The sequence below is a fragment of the Eptesicus fuscus genome, chromosome 8 (assembly GCF_027574615.1).
Source record: "Eptesicus fuscus isolate TK198812 chromosome 8, DD_ASM_mEF_20220401, whole genome shotgun sequence".
NCBI lineage: Eukaryota > Metazoa > Chordata > Mammalia > Chiroptera > Vespertilionidae > Eptesicus > Eptesicus fuscus.
The window spans coordinates 61,276,899-61,296,892 of record NC_072480.1 but is presented as its reverse complement, the minus strand read 5'-3'; the positions used below and the strand labels follow the sequence as shown (position 1 = coordinate 61,296,892).

At 41.9% G+C, this 19,994-nt stretch overlaps 1 protein-coding gene across 1 annotated transcript in view; it reads right to left on the bottom strand.

The window, feature by feature from the left end:
• The window catches only part of DNAJC3 (DnaJ heat shock protein family (Hsp40) member C3), an 83,818-nt gene that overhangs the window by 35,304 nt on the left and 28,520 nt on the right, over positions 1-19,994 (bottom strand). The window contains exons 3-4 of the mRNA XM_008143993.3: positions 11,785-11,909; positions 67-141 (exon numbers count right to left, since the gene is read on the bottom strand). Coding sequence (XP_008142215.1) covers positions 67-141; positions 11,785-11,909 — 200 coding nt within the window. The remainder of the gene's footprint in view (positions 1-66; positions 142-11,784; positions 11,910-19,994) is intronic.

Below are 19,994 nucleotides of genomic sequence, written 5' to 3'. Positions count from 1 at the left end.
AAATATAAATCAAATATATTCACTCAAAATAACATGTTCAAAGAGCCAAACACAAATTTAACTTACCACTTTTTTAAAATCATCTTCTGCTTCATCAAGTTTTCCTTGTTTGAGTAATAAGTGGCCTCTCTGTAATCTTGCCTAGAAAAAAAAAAAAAAATAGAAAGGGTGTTCTGAGTACTATGCATTTCTAAATGTTCTTTAAACACAAAGAATAAAATTAAATAAGCTAATGAAGTATTAATGAAATAATTATTTTTCAATACCTATTTGATTTGGCACTCTAAGGATATTTCCTGTAACCAACAAATATGTTTAATTTTTGATAAAGTATGCTTCCTTAAAAATACTTTCTGCTATACCCAAAATGTTGAAAACATGTCCACACAAAATCTTGTACATGAATGTTCACAGCAATAGCCAAAAAGTGGAAAACAACCCAAATTCCCATCAACTAATAAATCAATAAGCAAATGTAATAAAATCCATACAATGGAATTATTATTCAGCTATAAAAAGAAATAAAGTATAAGAACCCTGAAAATTTTATGCTAAGTGAAAAGAAGTCAGACACAAAAGGCTATATAATAGTAAGATTTCATTTATGTGAAATATCCAAATTCCATAGAGACAGAAAAATAAGTGCTTGCCAGGGGCTAGGGAAGATATGGCAATGACTATTAATGAGTACAGGGTTTCTTTTTAAAATATATATATATATTTATATATAAATAAATAGATACACACATATACATACACATCAGCGAGGAAGGGAAAGGGAGAGAGGAATAGAAACATCAAAGATGAGAGAGAATCACTGATCAGCAGCCTCTTGCACAGCCCCCACCTGGACATGTGCTCTGACTAGAATCGAACTGTGATCTCCTGGTTCATAGGTGCTCAACCACACTGGCCAGGCAACAGGGTTTCTTTCTGAGGTGATAAAAATGTTCTGGAACTAGACAGTGGTGACACTTGCATAACCTTATGAATATATGGGCAGTGCCCAACTTATGATGGTTCGACTTTAAATAATCAGCCTGAGGGTCAGACTCACCCACAGGTGTGCCAGCAGCAATCAAGGCCCAACTACAAAAGGAAGGCACATACAACCCATACTGGGGACACCCCTGGAGAACCTGGCTCAGATGGCCAGGGAGACTATGCCACTTAGACCCATAGGACACCTTTTACATAAGGCCACTCTGTCAAGACCGGGAGACATAGCAGATTTACCTAACATATAGAAACAAACAAAGTGAGGAAACAAAGAAACATGTAACAAATTAAAGAACAGGACAAAACTCCAGAAAAAGAACTAAATGAAATGGAGCACTCTACCAGATAAAAGAGACAAAATATTGGTTTAAAGGATGCTCAATGAACTTGGTAGAAGAAAAGATGAACTCTGTGAGAAGTTCAACAAAAAGATAGAGGACATTTTTTTAAAGGATATAGAAAACATTAAAAAAAAAACCTATCAGAATTAAAAAATACAATAACTAAAATGAAGATAATAGTAGAGGGTATCAACAACAGATTAGATGAAGCAGAGAATCAAATGAGCAATCTGAAAGAGAAGGTAATAAAAAAAAAACCCCAATTGGAACAGCAAAAATAAAAAAAGTTTTAAAAAATAAGGGTAGTTTAAGGAACCTTTAGGACAATATCAAGCATACCAACATTCATATCTTAGGATTAAAAGCCTATTTGAAGAAAGGGGTTAAAAACCTTTATGAAGAAATAATGACTGAAAACTTCCCTAACCTGTCTAAGGAAATAGACATAGAAGTCCAAGAAGTGCAGAGAGTCCCAAACAAGATGAACTCAAAAGGCCACAAAAAGACACATCATAATTAAAATGTCAAAAGTTAAAGACAAAGAGAGAATCTTAAAAGTAGCAAGAGGAAAGCAGATAGTTAAGTACAAGGGAATTCCCACAAGACTATCAGTGAATTTGTCAACAGAAACTTTGCAGGCCAGAAGGAACTGATATTAAAATAGTCAAAGTAATGAAAAGCAAGGATTTACAACCAAGATTCCTCTACCCAGCCAGGTTTATCATTTAAAATCTGAGATAAAGAATTTCCCAGACAAGAAAAAGCTAAAGAAGTTCATCACCACCAAACCAGTAAACAAAAAAAATATAAAAGGGACTTCTTTAAGTAGAAAGGACTAAACATGTGAATAATTTAGAAAAGAAAAAAAAATCTCACTGACAAAGGCAAAACTTTAGTAAAAGCAGTGGATCAATCCTATATAATAAAAGCCTAATATGCAAATCGACCGAATGACAGAATGACTGGTCGCTATGACACACACTGACCACCAGGGGGCAGATGCTCAACGCAGGAGCTGCCCCTGGTGGTCAGTGTGCTCCCACAGGGGAACGCCTCTTAGCCAGAAGCCGGGCTCACAGCTGGCGAACACAGTGGTGGTGGCGGGAGCCTATTCCACCTCCATTGCAGGAGGGTGGTAAGGAGCGAGGGGTCCCGGACTGCAGGAGCCATGTCTGACTGCCAACCAATAGGTGGACATCCCCCAAGGGGTCCCAGACTGCGAGAGGGCACAAACCGGGCTGAGGGACCCTCCACCCCCAGTGCACAAATCTTGTGCACTGGGCCTCTAGTAAATTATAAAGCTAGTACAAAGGTTAAAAGAAGATGATGTGCCGAAACCGGTTTGGCTCAGTGGATAGAGCGTCGGCCTGCGGACTGAAGGGTCCCGGGTTCGATTCCGGTCAAGGGCATGTACATTGGTTGCGAGCACATCCCCAGTAGGGGGTGTGCAGGAGGCAGCTGGTCGATGTTTCTCTCTCATCGATGTTTCTACCCCTCTGTCCCTCTCCCTTCCTCTCTGTAAAAAATCAATAAAATATATTTTTTTTAAAAAAAGAAGATGATGTGTAATTACAACAATAAATTTAGGAATACACATAAACATACATAAAATAAGTGAAAAATAATGCCAAAAACAAAAACATGGAGGAGATGAGTAAAAATTGTACTGATTTTAGAATATGTTCAAACCTAAGTGACCATCAACTTAAAATAGACTACTTTAAACATATCTTGGTATATACACTGAGTGACCAGATTATATTATGATCTCTGAACACAATAATCTGGCCACTCCGTGTATATAATAAAAGGCTAATCTGCAAATTGTCCCCTCGACCAGGAGTTCGACCAGCAGGCAGGCCAGCCAACTGCCCATGTCCCCTCTCCCTGGCCAGGCTGGCTGGACCCTACCCATGCACAAATTCATGCACAGGGCCTATAACATACACATACACACACACACACACACACACACACACACACACACACACACTGAGTGGCCAGATTATTGTGTGTTCAGAGATCATAATAATCTGGCCACTCAGTGTATAAAGCACATGGTAACCATAACCAAACATCTACAAGAAATATACAAGAAATAAATAGAAAGGAACCCAAACATAACATTACAGAAAGTCATCAACATACAAGGGAAAAGCCAAGAGAATAAGAAGAGAGAACCACAAAAACAATCAGAAAACAATTAATAAAATAGTAATCACTACAAACCTATCAATAACTACTTTAAATGTAAATGAACTATATGCTCCAATCAAAAAACATGAGGTGGCTGAACTGATTAAAAAACAAGACCGTACATATATTGCCTATAAGAGACCCACCTCAGATCAAAAGATGCACACTGACTGAAAATAAAGGGTTGGAAAAAGATATTTCATGCTAGTAAAAATGAAAAAAAGAAAAAAAAAAGGTTGGGGTAACAATATTTATATCAGACAAAACAGACTTTAAGAAAAAGGCCTGGTGCGGCTCAGTGGTTGAGCATCAACCCATGAACTAGGAGGTCACCAGTTCGATTCCCAGTCAGGGTACATGCCAGGTTGCAGACTCAATCACCAGTAGCAACCAATCAATAATTCTTCCTCATCATTGATGTTTTTCTCTCTATATCCCTCTCCCTTCCTCTAAAAATCAATAAAAACATATTTTTATAGAAAAAAAGCCATAACAAAGGATAAAGAAGGGTATTTCATAATGACAAAGGGATTAATACAACAAGAATGTATAACTATCAAAAATATCTACACACCAACACAGGAGAACCCAATATATAAAGCAAATTTTGACAAATATAAAAGGAAAGATCAGTAGTAATACAATACAGTAGGGGGCTTTAACACCCCACTGGAATCAAATAATGGATCACCCAGACAGAAAATCAACAAGGAAACTGGCCTTAAATGGCACATCAGATTGGAAGGATTAAGTTGATATTTTTAGAACATTTCACCCAAATGCAACAGATCATACATTCTGTTCAAGTGTACACAGAACACTTTTCCAGGATATATAACCTGTTAGGAAACAAAACAAGTCTCAGTAAATTTAATAAGACTGAAATTATATCAAGCATCTTCTCCAATCACAATGGTATGAAATTAGAAATAAATCACAAGAATAAAAGTGAAAAACACAAACAAGTGGGGGCTAAATAACATGCTACTAAACAATTAATGGGTTAACAACAAGATCAAGAAGAAAATCAACATATACCGAGAGACAAATGAAAATGAAAACACAACAACTTAAAAAATCAATGGGACACAGCCAAAGCAATTCTAAAAGGAAAATTCATACCAATGTAGGCCTATGCCAAGGGACAAGAAAATTTTCAAATAAACAATCTAACTTTATATATGGAGACATTAGAAAAAGAAAAACAAAGCCCAAAGTGATTACAAGGAAGGAAATAATAAAGGTCAGAGTGGAAATAAATGAAAGAGACTAAAAAAACAACAGAAAAGATCATTGAAACTAAGAATTAGTTCTGTGAAAAAAAAAAACAATATTTAAGGACCTTTAGCCTAATTCATCAAGAAAAAGAGAGAGGGGAGGAGCCAAGATGGCGGCAAAGTTAAACAACTAAACTGCCACCGTGCACAACAATTTCAAAAATACCACTAAAAGACAAAACATCTACCACCCAGAACCACGGGAAAGCTGGCTGAATGGTAGATTTACAACGAAGAAGGAAAAAGAAAGGAGAACAAACGCGGAAAAGCTGAGATACAGAGGCGCAAGTAGCGGCTGATGGCGGGCGACGGGGCGCGCAGCTTTTTTTCAACCCGAAGGGAGACAAGCTCCCAATCACTCTGAAATCCAGTTTCTGGGGACACTCGGGGGACCCAGACACCTACGGGGAGAAGCTGGACTCTCGGCCATCAGGTCGGAAAGTGAGAGTGACTTTCTTGCAGAGGTGCGCCCAGCAATCAGTGTTTACTGCGCTGGAGCGTGGGATGCAGGGACTTGGAAACGCGGAAAGGCAGAGATGGCTGACGGCAGCCATCACCATTTGCCACGCCCTAGCCTAGTGAGGCCCTGAGACCCCGCCCCACCCTAAGACCCCACCCCGCACATTCTACAAACCCACCCAGGCTCCACACAGCGGCTTTTGCATATAAATGGCCTGCCTTGTGGCAGCTTAACCAAATAAACTGCAGCTCCAGTCAAACTGCTCCAAAACTGCCAAACCCCAAGCAAAGAGGAGAAAACTGTAGTTCTTGCTGTAGCTCCTGCTGGGGGGCATCAGACAGTAGCTGACCTGCACCCCATTGGAGATCCAGAAACTAGGGCATCTAGTGGTCAGTGTGAAACGACACCAGATTTCAACTACGCTCATAAGGGACACATTCAAGAGGCAGACTCAGTGAGCGCCAAAGCCCTACTGGAACAAGTCCTGCCCCATAAACGTGTCTCCAGCACAGCAATTCTTCCTTTATAGACACAGCGGGTCCTCACAGCCAATTGACCTGGAGGTCAATTCCTCCCAGTGACACCAACAACAATCAAGACTTAACTACAACAAGGCTGTACACACAGTCCACTAAGGGGTGCACCAAGAGGGTCCACCTCAGGTAACTGGGAGGCTGACCAGTTGAACCAATAGTACACCTAGTACACAAAGCTATCCTAACCAACTAAGGGAAGCAGCGAAAATGAGGAGGCAAGGAAACAGATCCCAAACGAAAGAAATGGAGGAGAACAAACGAATGGACATAGAGTTCAAAACCACGGTTATAAGGTTTTTCAAGAATTTCATGGAAAAGGCCGATAAATTTAATGAGACCCTCGAGGATATGAAAAAGGACCAACTAGAAATGAAACATACACTGACTGAAATAAAAAATATACAGAGACCCAACAGCAGACTAGAGGAACGCAAGAATCAAGTCAAAGATTTGGAATACAGAGGCAAAGGACACGCCTCCAGAAAAGCAAGAAGAGAAGAGAATTCAGAAAGTTGAAGATAGTGTAAGAAGCCTCTGGGACAACTTCAAGTGTACCAACATCAGAATTATGGGAGTGCCAAAAGAAGAGAGAGAGCAAGACACTGAAAACCTATTTGAAGAAATAATAACAGAAAACTTCCCCCACCTGGTGAAAGAAATAGACTTACAAGTCCAGGAAGCGCACAGAACCCCAAATAAAAGAAATCCAAAGAGGACCACACCAAGACACATCATAATTAAAATGCCAAGGGCAAAAGACAAAGAGAGAATCTTACAAGAAGCAAGAGAAAAACAGTTAGTTACCTACAAGGGAGCACCCATACGATTATCAGCTGATTTCTCAACGGAAACTATGCAGGCCAGACGGGAGTGGCAAGAAATATTCAAAGTGATGAATAGCAGGAGCCTACAACCAAGATTACTCTACCCAGCAAAGTTATCATTCAGAATTGAAGGGCAGATAAAGAGCTTCAAAGATAAGAAAAAGCTAAAGGAGTTCATCACCACCAAACCAGTATTATATGAAATGCTGAAAGGTATTCTTTAAAAAGAGGAAAAAGAAGAAAAATGTAAAGATAAAAATTATGAACAACAAATACATATCTATCAACAAGTGAATCTAAAAGTCAAGTGAATTAAAAATCTGAAGAACAAAATAAACTGGTGAACATAATAGAATCAGGGGCATAGAATCGGAGTGAATTGATAATTCTCAGGGGGAAAGGGGTGTCTGTGTGGGGGGTACGGGAAGAGACTGGACAAAATCATACACCTATGGATGAGGACAGCGGGGGGGAGGTAAGGGCAGAGTGGGGGAGGCAACCGGGTGGAGGGGAGAAATGGGGGGAAAAAAGAGAAACAACTATAATAAACTGAACAATAAAGATTTATTAAATTTAAAAAAAAAGAAAAAGAAAAAGAGAGAGCCCAAATAAAATCAGAAATGAAAAAGAAGTATCAATAGACATCACAGAAATATAAAGGATTATTTTAAAAACACCATGAAGGCCCTGGCCAGGTGGCTGTTGGTTGGAACATCATCCTGTACACCAGAAAGTCTGCGGGTTCAATTCCCCATCAGGACACATGCCTGAGTTGTAGGCTCAATCCCCAGCAGGGGGTGTGCAGAAGGCAGCTGATTGATGTTTCTCTTTCATCAATGTTTCTATCTCTCTCTTCTTCCTTCCTTTCTCTGAAATCAATAAACACATATTAAAAAAAAAAAAAAAAGATCATACACCATGGATCAAGTGGAATATATTCCTGAAATGCAAGTTTGGTTCAATATTCACAAATCAATTAACATGATACACCACATAAACCAAATTCAATAATAAAGATCATATAATCATTTAATAGGTGCAGAAAAAGCATTTGACAAAATCCAGCATCCATTTATGATAAAAACTCTCAGCAAAGTGAGGACAGAAGGAACGCAACTCAACATAATGAAGGCCATATATGACAAACCCACAGCTCACATCTTACTCAAACATTTACTTTAAGATCAGAAATGGGGCAAGAATGTCTACGTTCACCACCTTAATTCAACATATTATTGGAAGTCCTAGCCATAGCAATCAGACAAGAAAAAGAAATAAAAAGGCATCCAAATTGGAAAGAAGAAGCACAACTGTCATTATTTGCAGATGACATGCCAAATATAGAGAACACTGAAGATTCTACCAAAAAACTATTACAATTAATAAGTGAATTCATTAAGCAGGATACACAATTAATATTCAGAAATAAATTCTATTTTTATACAGCAATGACTACCAAAAAGAGAAATTAAGAAAATAATACTATTTACAATTGCATCAAAAAAAAATAAAATATCTAGAAAGTTAATAAGTAAGGAACTAAAAGACCTTAGAAAACTATAAGACACTGAAGAAGACACACAAAATGGAAGGATATACAATGCTCTTGAACAGGAACAATTAACATTGTTAAAATGTCCATACTACCCAAAGCAATCTATAGATTCAATGCAAACCCCATAAAATACCAATGGCATTTTTCACAGAACTAGAACAAATAATTCAAAAATTTATATGGAACCTAAAAAGTCATTGAATAGCCAAAGCTATCTGAAGGAAGAAGAACAAAATTGGAAGTATCATGCTACCTGATATCAAACTATACTACAAGGCTATATAATCAAAACCACATGGTACTGGCACAAAAAGAGATTCACAGATCAATAGACAGAACAGAGAGCCCAAAAATAAACCCACACCTATATACTCAACTAATCCATGACAATGGAAGCAAGACTATACAATGGGGTAACAATAGTTTCTTCAGTAAATGGTGCTGGGAAAACTGGACAAATATATGCCAAGAAAAAAAAAAAATGAAACTAGGCCACTTTCCTATACCATATACAAAAATGAAATCAAAAGGGATTTAAGACTTACATATAAGGTCTAAAACCATAAAACTCCAAGAAGAAAACATAGGCAGTGAACTCTTTGACATCGCTCTTAATAATATTTTTTTGGATATGTCTCCTCAAGCAAGGGAAACAAAAAATAAACAAACAAATGCAACCACATCAAACTAAAAAGTTTTTGCACAGCAAAGGAAACCATCTGAATGGGAGTCACCAATGATACATCTGATAAGGGGTTAATATCCAAATTATGTAAGGAACTCAAACTACTTAACACCAAAAAAAAAACAAACAACAAAAAACAAAGAATCTGATTTTTAAAAATGAGCAGAGGCTCTGAATAAACATTTCTCCAAAGAGCATATACAGACAGCCAAAAGACATGAAAAGATGCTCAACATTACTGATCATCAGGGAAACGCAAATCAAAATCACAATGAGATGTTACCTCACACCTGTCAGAATGGCCATCATCCAGAAATCAACTAGCAAGTGGTGGTGAGATGTGAAGAAAAGGGAACTCTCATGTACTGTTGGTGGTATGGTGAATTGGTACAGCCACTATGGAAAACAATATAAATACAACTACCAATTCCACTTTTGGTACTGATCTGAAGAAACCCAAAACACTATTTTGAAAACATATATGCACCCCGATGTTCACTGCAGCATTATTTACAGTAGCCAAGATATGGAAGCAGCGTAAATGTCCACCAACAGACGAACAGACAAAGATTTGGCATTTATTTATATATAGACTAGCAGCCCTGTGCACGAATCCGTGCGCAAGTAGCTTGCAGCCGCTTGCCTCAGCTGGCCACCCGCCCACCACCTCTGGTAGCTCTCCGCTGCTCGTAGCTCGCTGCCCCGCCCTCCTGGAGCTCTCCACCCTCTGCCCCGCCCTCCTGAGCTCTCCACCCTCTGCCCTGCCCTCCTGGAGCTCTCCACCTGCTGTCCCGCCCTCCTGGAGCTCTCCACCCTCTGCCCTGCCCTGCTGGAGCTCTCTGTCTGCTGGCCCGCCCTCCTGGAGCTCACCCCGTTCCCCTCCCCCCTTCTCCCCCCCTCATAGCTTGCTGCCCTGCTCCCTCCTTACCCAATTAGTCGTTATACCTCAGGGCATAACGGATAATTAGCATATTCCTCTCTTATTATATAGGAGGATTGGAGTTTTATTCAGCCATAAAAAAGAATGAAATATTGCCATCGGTGACAACATGAATGGACCTAGAGAGTATTATGCTAAGTGAAAAAAGTGAGAGAAAGAAAAATACCACTTGATTTTACTTATATGTAGAATTTAAAAAAAAAAATAAACAAAATAAACAAATAAAAAAACTCACAAGATACAGAGAACAAATCCATGGTTGCCAGATGGGAAGATGGTTGAGGGAGAAGGGTGAAAAAGGTGAAAGGATTTAAGAAGTACAAAATTAAGAAGTATAAAAATCATGGGGATGTAAAGTATTGCATAGGGAATAGAGTCAATAATCTATAATAATAAAAGCGTAATATGCTAATTAGACTGGACAGCCGAGCGACCTTCCAGACGTCATTCCAGATGACCTTCCAGATGAAGCTGGGCCTTCGAGGGCTGTGGCAGCCACCATGGCTGCGAGGGCCAAGCCCCTTGCACGAATTTCGTGCATCAGGCCTCTAGTATTCTAATAACTATGTATGGTGTCAGAGAGGTATTTGACATCACTCTTAACAATATTTTTGTGAATCCTTTGTAAAGTATATAAATGTCTAATCACTGTGTTATATACCTGAAACTAATATTGTATGTCAACTGTAACTGAAAAGTTAAAATAAAGTTTTAAAAGAGAGAAACCACATACATGTTCCACTAAAACTTATATGTTACTTTTATGATACATAAAGTTTCCCCAATTCTCTGTTAAATGCATCAACACACATAAAAAGCAATATTAAAGCTTCTTCAACCAGCTAATAGCTACTATAGTATTAGGATAATGAGCTACTTAACCTTTGTGAAAGGTTGTGCTTGGCTAGGTAAAGTAATATGTGAGAATAAACAAGTCATCTTTTCTGTCAATAAACAGTTTAGACAGCCGCCATGTTGGCTACATGACTTGCAGCTGCCTGGGGGCCACCATCTTGAAACAGCAAAGGCCAACCCCTCCCTTTGAATTAGCCAATCGCGCAAGACTGTGCGCCTGAGCTCCAATCAAGAGTGAGGTCACTTGTGTCAGGAATTAAAGAGCCAAGCAGACTGCCTGCTTGGTGTGCGCGTGCTTCCAGACCATGTGTGCGCACCCTTCTACATAGAAGTAAAGATGTTTGCCTTGCTGCCTGGCTCCCGAGTATGTTTTGTGTGCTACCAGGACCCCTGAATTTGGGGGCTCGCCTTATTTCTTACAAATAGATTAAAGAAAATTAGATACTTGGGAATTCCATCTTAAAATAATAGTAATATTTCAAACCAAACATTCACCCATATCTAATTATCTCAAATTCATTTTGAAATATGGCATGATATAAACAATAAATAAGTTATCAAATTAATTTCGAAACCATCTAATTGGTCCTATTATTTTAAGCCATTACACTGACCTGCCAATTGTCAAAATATCCCATTAGGTTGTAAATTCCTCCACTTCTGAAGCCTATGTGTTGGTCCTAGGGGAGAATTCTGTCTAATTCACCACAAACCACTGCTTAGTTATCTCCTTTTCTTTACTGTTCCTGCTATTGACTAATTGAAACTGTCATTAGTAACCGGACAGCCTCTTAATTTAACAGCCTGAGTCAACTCATTTCTCAGCCTCACTTCTTGCCCTGTACTTCATCTTCCACACAGAGGTCTTCCTAAATGACAGAGTGAACATCACTGCCACACTTCTAAAAATTATCTAATGTACTCACTGTTCCTCTTTCACAGACCTTTGATGTCAGCGACTTTGGAAGGCTCTTATTGCCCAGTCCACTACATCATAGTGGCTTTCTATATCCTCCAGCTATGCCTACCCAGCATGCCAGTCCTCACCTTTACAAACAAATTACCTCTTCCAAGTTCCCTTAAATTAAACCTTAAAGAAAGTTTAGATGCACTTACTGCAGTGAAATCCATCTTCAATTCAATCACTCTAGTTAAATCAGGAAGTGCTGCTTTTGATTTTCCCATAGCTAAAAAGGCAGTAGCTCTTCGATAGTAAGCAACATAGTTATCTGGGTCACCATCTGAAAATTAAAATAATAAATATTAGCACTCAGTAATTTATTTAAAAAACCCAAGTCACCTGAACAATATTAGAATTTGCAATTCTATTAAGAAACGGTAATTAAGAAAAGAATTTCTTCATCAATAATGAATCATGTTGCCTAGCAAGATCACTGCAAATAAATCCAGAACAGGGGTCATCAAACTGGTTTCTCAGCCAAATCCAATCCACAAACTTCAAGTTAAAAATAGTTTTTACATTTTTAAAGAGTTGTCAAAAAAAATAGAAAAAAATATTCACAAAGCCTACAATATTTTTTATCTAGCCCTTGAGAGAAAAAGTTTGCCCACCTCTAGTCTGAAATACTATGTTCAACTCATAACTTTGTCTTTACTGAAATTTTCTTAAGTACTGATTGAAAATATGGACTATGCACTTATTCACAGGATTTTAGAAAATTATAGACTTCCAATTAAATTGATACTGTGCAACCTCTGCTCCCTCACAAAATCCAAATAAAATGGCAGTGAAGAAATAAAGGTACAATGCTTAGACAAAGAATGAGTGAGACTAAAGAGCAAGACTAGATAAGTCAAAAATATCTGAACAAAGGAAAGCAGATGGATGAGTTAAGTTTTTGAGCTAAGTCCACTCTGCTCAGCACCTACAAATTGGGGAAAGAGTGAATCCAATTAGAAGCAAACCTCATGCTGCTGAACAATCCTTCCAGAAAGCAACTTTGAAATCCTATCTAATAAAGAGGGAATATGCAAATTGACCATCATGCCGTCACAAAGATGTGGCACCCACAGGGGAGGCGGGATTCCGTAACACAAGATGGCTGCACCCACAGCAGAGGCCGAGTTTCCGTACGAGCCTTAACGAGCAATCAGCAGGGACCTGAGGCTGTGCTCCCTGCCTGGTGGGGCTTGACGGGGGATCTCAGGCTGCACCCGCCCCCCGCTGCTCCCCCCACCCTGGGCCAGGGGACCTCAAGCCGCGTCCCCCACCCCAGCGATGGGGGACCTGAGGCTGTGACCCCACCCAGCACTAGGCCAGGAGATCTGAGACTGCACCCCCCCACCCAGCGCCGGGCCGGGGGACCTGAGGCTGCGCCCCCCACCCAGCGGGGCTTGATGGGGGATCTCAGGCTGCGCCCCCCCACCTGGCAGGGTTTGACAGGGGATCTCAGGCCGCATCCCCCACAAAGCAGGGCTTAACAGGGGACTTCAAGGCGGGCCCCCCCCACCCCAGCCCAGGCTGGAGGACCTCAGGCCGCAGCCCCCACCCCGGTGCCAGGCCAGGGGACCTCAGGCCATGCCCCCAGCCCAGCAGGGATTGACGGGGAACCTCAAGGCGCTCCCCCCACCCGGTGCCGGGTCAGGGGACCTGAGGCTGTGCCCCCCTGCCTGGCGGGGCTTGACAAGGGTGGGGCCGGCTGGGTCTGGATCTCACCCAATGGGGGTGGGGCTGGCTAGGTCTGGGTCTCGTGAAATTTTGAGGCGCCTTGGGTGGGCAGGGACTTGACTCTGGGTCCCACGGTGCACCCCAGACTCTGATAGGAGGAAGATTTTCATATACATTTTACTAATTTTCATTCATCTCTAACACTTCTATTATAGAGAAAGGGCAAATAGCAATATTAAAATATTTCCTCTAATTAATCCCTTTTTAATGTGCACAAATTTCGTGCACCGGGCCACTAGTCCATACTAATAAAAGAGTAATATGCTAATTAGACCGAGGGCTTAGCAGGCCACCCACTCCCACTGCCCCCAGGCCCCTTGCTCAGGCCACCCACTCCCCAGTGGGGACCCCCAACCTGATGGGGGCATGGATGGCCTGCAAACAGCCCTCAGCCCCTCACCCAGGCTGGCCCCGCCCCCAGCGGAGACCCCCACTCTAATGAGGGCATTAATGGCCTGCAAATAGCCCTCGGCCCCTCGCCCAGGCCTACCTGCCCCCAGCGGAGACCCCCACCCTGATGGGGGTGTACCCAGCCTGAAAATGGCCCTCAGACCCTCACCCAGGCCGGGCCACTACCCCCAGCGGGGACCCTCACCCAATTAGGGCGTGGCCAGCCTGCAAACGGCCCTCAGCTGGTCAGACTGCAAACGGCCCCTCTCCCAGGCCAGCCACACCCCCCAGCAGAGACTTCCCACCCTGATGGGAGTGTGGTTGGCCTGCAAACTGCCCCAGGCCCCCTGCCCAGGCTGGCCCCACCCCCCAAGAAGACCCCCACCCTGATCTGGGACCCCCTTCAGGGCAGACCAGCTGCCCCCCACCAGGCCTCTATCTTCTATACTAATAAAAGGGTAATATGCTAATTAGACCGGGAGACCTAGAAAAAGCCATGGTGGCGGGGCTGAGGCAGAGGTGGTAAGGGCCGGCAGGGGGGCGCTCAGTTGGGGGTGAGCAGCCAGCAGGGCGGGGTAGTTGGGGGTGAGCAGGCCGGCAGGGGGTGCAGTTGGGGGTGAGCAGGCCAGCAGGGGGGTGCAGTTGGGGGTGAGCAAGCCGGCAGGGAGGTGCAGTTGGGGGTGAGCAAGCCGGCAGGGAGGGTCAGTTGGGGGCGAACAGGCAGCGGGGGGGGGGCAGTTGGGGATGAGCTGGCTGGCAGAGGGGGTGGTTGGGGGTGAGCAGGCCAGCAGGCAGAGTGCTTAGGGGTGATCAGGCAGGCAGGCAGGCAGGCAGGTGAGCAGTTAGGAGCCAGCAGTCCCGGGTTGCAAGAGGGATGTCCCACAGGGATCGTACCTAAACTGGCAGTCAGACATTCCCTGAGGGGTCCCAGATTAGAGAGGGTGCAGGCCAAGCTGAGGAACACCCCCCTCCCATGCACAAATTTCATGCACCGGGCCACTAGTATATATATAAAATGTTAAAAATGATCTTTATCAAATCTGGCTATCTTACCTTTAAATAAATACACACACACACGCACGCACACAGAAGTCCATCATTATAAAATTTACCACTAAAACTCACTAAAAGTTCTACCTTTCAAAGTCCTGTCATTTGAAAAACATTACAATAAGGAAATCTATATAGCAGAACAGTATACCATGCTTTTGAGCAGTTGTAAATGGCACTGAAAACTACCTGAAGTGCTGCTGGGGGAATGTGAGGCAGGAGGAGAGAACACCATATGTGCAAGAAAATATACAAATAGTCAATCAGCATATGAAAAGATGCTTAACATCACCAATCATCAGGGAAATGCAAATCAAAACCACATCAAGGGAGAACCAAGATGGCGGCAAAGGTAAAGAACTAAACTGCCATCTCGCACAACAATTTCAAAACTACAACTAAAAGACAAAATGTCTACCACCCAGAACCACGGGAAAGCTGGCTGAATGGTAGATTTACAACTAAGAAAGAAAGAGAAAGGAGCACAAACGCTGAAAAACTGAGGTACGGAGGCATGTGAATCGGGCTGGCAGCAGGCGACTGGGCACGCGACTTTTTTTAAACCCAAACAGAAACAAGCTCCTGGTCACTCTGAAATCCAGTTTCTGGGGACACGAGGGGGACCCAGACGCCTACGGGGAGAAGCTGGACTGTAGGCCATCGGGTCGGAAAGTGAGAGTGACTTTTTTGCAGAAGTGCGCCCAGAAATCATTGTTTACTGCACTGGAGCGTGGGACGCAGGGACTTGGAAACGCGGAAAGGCAGAGACGGCTGACAGCAGCCATTGCCGTTTGCCACACCCTAGCCTAGTGATGCCCTGAGACCCCGCCCCGCCCTGAGACCTGGCCCCGCACATTCTACAAACCCGCCCAGGCTACACACAGTGGCTTTTGCATATAAATGGCCTGTTCTGTGGAAGTTTAACCAAATAAACTGCAGCTCCAGTCAGACTGCTCCAATACCGCCAAACCCCAAGCAAAAAGGAGAAAACTGTAGTTCTTGCTGTAGCTCCTGCTGGGTGGCCTCAGACAGTAGCTGACCTGCACCCCATTGGAGATCCAGAAACTAGGGCATCTAGTGGTCGGTGTGAGATGACACCAGATTTCAACTACTCTCATAAGGGACACATTCAAGAGGCAGACTCAGTGAGCACCAAAGCCCTACTGGAACAAGTCCTGCCCCATAAACGTGTCTCCAGCACAGCAACTCTTCCGTTATAGACACAGCGGGTCCTCACAGCCAATTGGCCTGAAGGTCAATTCCTCCCAGTGACACCAACAACAATCAAGACTTAACTACAGCTGAAACGGTTTGGCTCAGTGGATAGAGCGTTGGCCTGCGGACTCAAGGGTCCCAGGTTCGATTCCGGTCAAGGGCATGTACCTTGGTTGTGGGCACATCCCCAGTAGGGGGTGTGCAAGAGGCAGCTGATCGATGTTTCTCTCTCATAGATGTTTCTAACTCTCTATCCCTCTTTCTTCCTCTCTGTAAAAAATTAATAAAATATATTTAAAAAAAAAAGACTTAACTACAACAAGGCTGTACACACAGGCCACAAAGGGGTGCACCAAGAGTGTCCACCTCAGGTAACTAGGAGGCTGACCCATTGAACCAATAGGACAACTAGTACACAAAACTACCCTACCAACTGTCCCCTCGACCAGGAGTTCGACCACTCACTATGATGTGTGCTGACCACCAGGAGGAAGTGTGGAACATGGCAGGCATCGGTGGGGTGGCGCTGGCAGCAGGCGGTAGTGGAGGCACTGCTGGCCCCGATGGCCCTGATGAGAGCGGTACCGTGACCAGTGGCAGCGGTGTGGGGCGGGACCGCCGCCCAGCACCCAGGCGCTGAGGGAGCCAGACGGGAGTCCGATCACCCTGCCAATCGCCCCGCAGACAGCAACCAGTGGCAGCAGCAAGGGGAGGGGCTGCCATCAGCTCCCAGGCACTGAGGGAGCCAGGCAGGGACCCAATGACTCAGGCGGAGGGGGACAAGAAGGGACCTGGGGGCCCAAGTGCTGCCCAGGACCTTGAGGTCAGCTGGGACCTGCCTGTCCACACCAGATACTCTTGCTTTGATTGCCAGCCAGGCCTAGGGACCACACCCATGCACAAATTTCATGCACCGGGCCTCTCGTGTGTGTGTGTGTGTGTGTGTGTGTGTGTGTGTTATATATGTATGTATATGTATACATATATATCATATGTGTGTATGTATATATATGTATACATATATATATATCTTACTGCACCTAACACCACTCCCAATATCAATTATTTATATACACACTTCAGTCTAGAGAAAATAAATTCCTTGAGTGAATTCATTTTTGTGTGTCCATAGTTAATACCTGGTCCACAGGTACTGAAATGAAAGGAAATGAAAAAAAAAATTCCTGATAAGTGCAACAAAAGACACTCACACATCAATGCCAACACTGGGACCTGTCTGGGGCAAGCAAGGGACCCAAAGAAGTCAGCAGATACACACATGGCTCTGAAGCAGACATGTCTCACCAGGATATTCAGACCATTCTCCCACATGAAATTAGCAATGGCATTTTCAAAAGCAGATGTGGCTTATTTTAAACTTTCAAGGAAAGAAAAGAATGCTTACGGCTAGCTTTGGGGTATTTTATCAAGAAGGCACCATCAGTAAAAATTGCACTGGACTTTCATTTGGAAAAAAACTGACAATTTCACACAAAACGAAAAGAGAGCCCAGTGTATGGGAGAAAATATTTGGCAATGATACATCTGATAAAGGGTTAATATCCTAAATATATAAGGAACTCATACAACTTAACAAAAGGAAGACAAACAATCCAATTTAAAAATGGGCAAAGGACCTAAATAGATACAGATGGCCAAGAAACATATGAAAAAATGCTAAGGTCATGATCATCAGAGAGATGCAAATTAAAACAACAATGAGGTATCAGCTCATACTTTTCAGAATGGCTACCATCAACAAATTAACAAATGACAGGTGCTGGCAAGGATGTGGAGAAAAGGGAACCCTAGTACACTTGCTGGTGGGATTGCAGACTGGTACAACCACAATAAAAAACAGTATGGAGTTTACTCAAAAAATTAAATATGGAACTGCCATTTGACCCAGTGATCCCACTTCTAGGAATATATCCTAAGAAACTCGAAGCACCAATCAAAAATAATGTATGCACCCTATGTTCATAGCAGCACAATTTACAATAGCTAAGATCTGGAAACAACCCAAATACCCATCAGTAGATGAACGGATAAAAAAGCTGTGGTTTCATTTAAACCATGGAATACTATTGCAGCAGTAAAAAATAAGAATTTCTTACCCTTTGAGACAACATGGAGGGACCTGGAGAGTATTATGCTAAGTGAAATAAGTCAGTCAGAGAAATACAAGTATCACATGTGGAATCTAAGTAACAAAATAAACTGATGAACAGAGTGGATCCAGAGACATGGAAGCATAGAACAGAGTGCGGAATCTCAGAGGAAAGGCAGAGGAGGGTGGGTTGGAGGGAGTAATCAACCAAAGATCTTGTATGCATGTATGCATAACTCATGGACACAGACAATAGGGTGCTGAAGGCCTGGGGGGGGGGGGGGCAGGGGCAGGCTGGAGGGGATCAACTGGGGAGATAGGGGGACACATGTAATACTTTCAACAATAAAGAATTATAAAAAAGAAAAAATTGACAATTTCAATCTGTGCAGGAAAACCTCCAAAGAGGATTATGTATGACATAACTTTTGTATTAAGTATTTGATTATACACATATTTAAAATGTCTGTATAAAATATATCTGGGGCATTCACTTTCACTTATTTTACTATTCAATTTTTAGGTATTTTACTATTCAGTTTTTAGGTATTTTACTATTCAGTTTTTAGGTATTTTTAAGACATGAAATGGAGTTGGGACCTCATTTCAATGTATAACACTGAACCTACAAAAATAAGGAATCGAATAACAATGGCTCAATACATGAATCAAGTAACAATTTGCTTAGTGGTATAGAGTCACTTGAAAGGCAAAATAGAATAGCCTGGCTCTTCACCTTAAAATACCAACAGTTCTTAAAACTAGTGTCCCTTCCTATATCGTTGTATATAAAGTAGCAACTGAACAAGAATTAGTTTAAGAAATTCGTGCTTTTAAATTTGGCATTTAAACCACACACCATTATCTTAGTAACTATAAGATTTGATAACCTCAAAAAAACCACTTTTCCTATTATCCACTCAATATACAACATAATTCATTATTTAAATTACTTGCAAGCCTGCATATAAATACTTGATTTCATTTTAAAACATGTCATTCAAATTGTTACACTCATTGATTAGAAATTTGAACATGAGGGAAGAATTTAAGGTTTAATCCTAAAACTATGAAACAATTCAAATATGAGAAAATAAGCCCTAATAAAGAATATACAACTACTATCTGGAGAAAACACATCAGGAAGTCAATTACAAATGATGTTGTAAACAGTGGTAGCAGGAAGCAGAAGAACACCACCCTTGCCTGAGCACAAAAATTATTTTTATTCTGGCTCCCAGCTAATCCAACTCTACCTCCTTCATTCATTCAAACTTTAACTGGGCACAATCAGATATTAAAATTAAAAAATGACACAGTAGTAATGAGATAGTACCTATCCTTAAGAAGTTCACAATCTTTTGACCTGGAATGTGACCTCTGGAAGGTCACCAGAGTATTCTCTTGTTTCCTACTGTCTAAATGTGAACAGGAATGCTCATTCCCATTTCACAAGTGATGTTCAAATGTCATGAGAAAGCACCATATGTTTAAGTGACAAATAAAAGTAGACTTGGTGTGTTTTTTTTTAATTTGGCAAAACTACATAAATGTAACACTGTTGTTGTTTTTTTACCAAGCAAATGGAGAAATGTATCATTTCAGACTTGCCCACCATTTCATCTACTTCAGACATTCATTCCTGCCAGATAGTCTTAAGACACTCTGTAAGGTCTATCAAAGAAATGATTTCACACCCTAGAATACATTTCAGACACACAGAACATAAGACATGATGTGGGAATGAGAGGTGGGGCCATCTTCATACCTGCATTGTAGTTTTCTTTAATGATAAATCTCTAAATAAAACTCCTTCATCACATTAAAATGGATGCAACTATTTCAGAAGACTATTTGAAAAGTGATAAACTA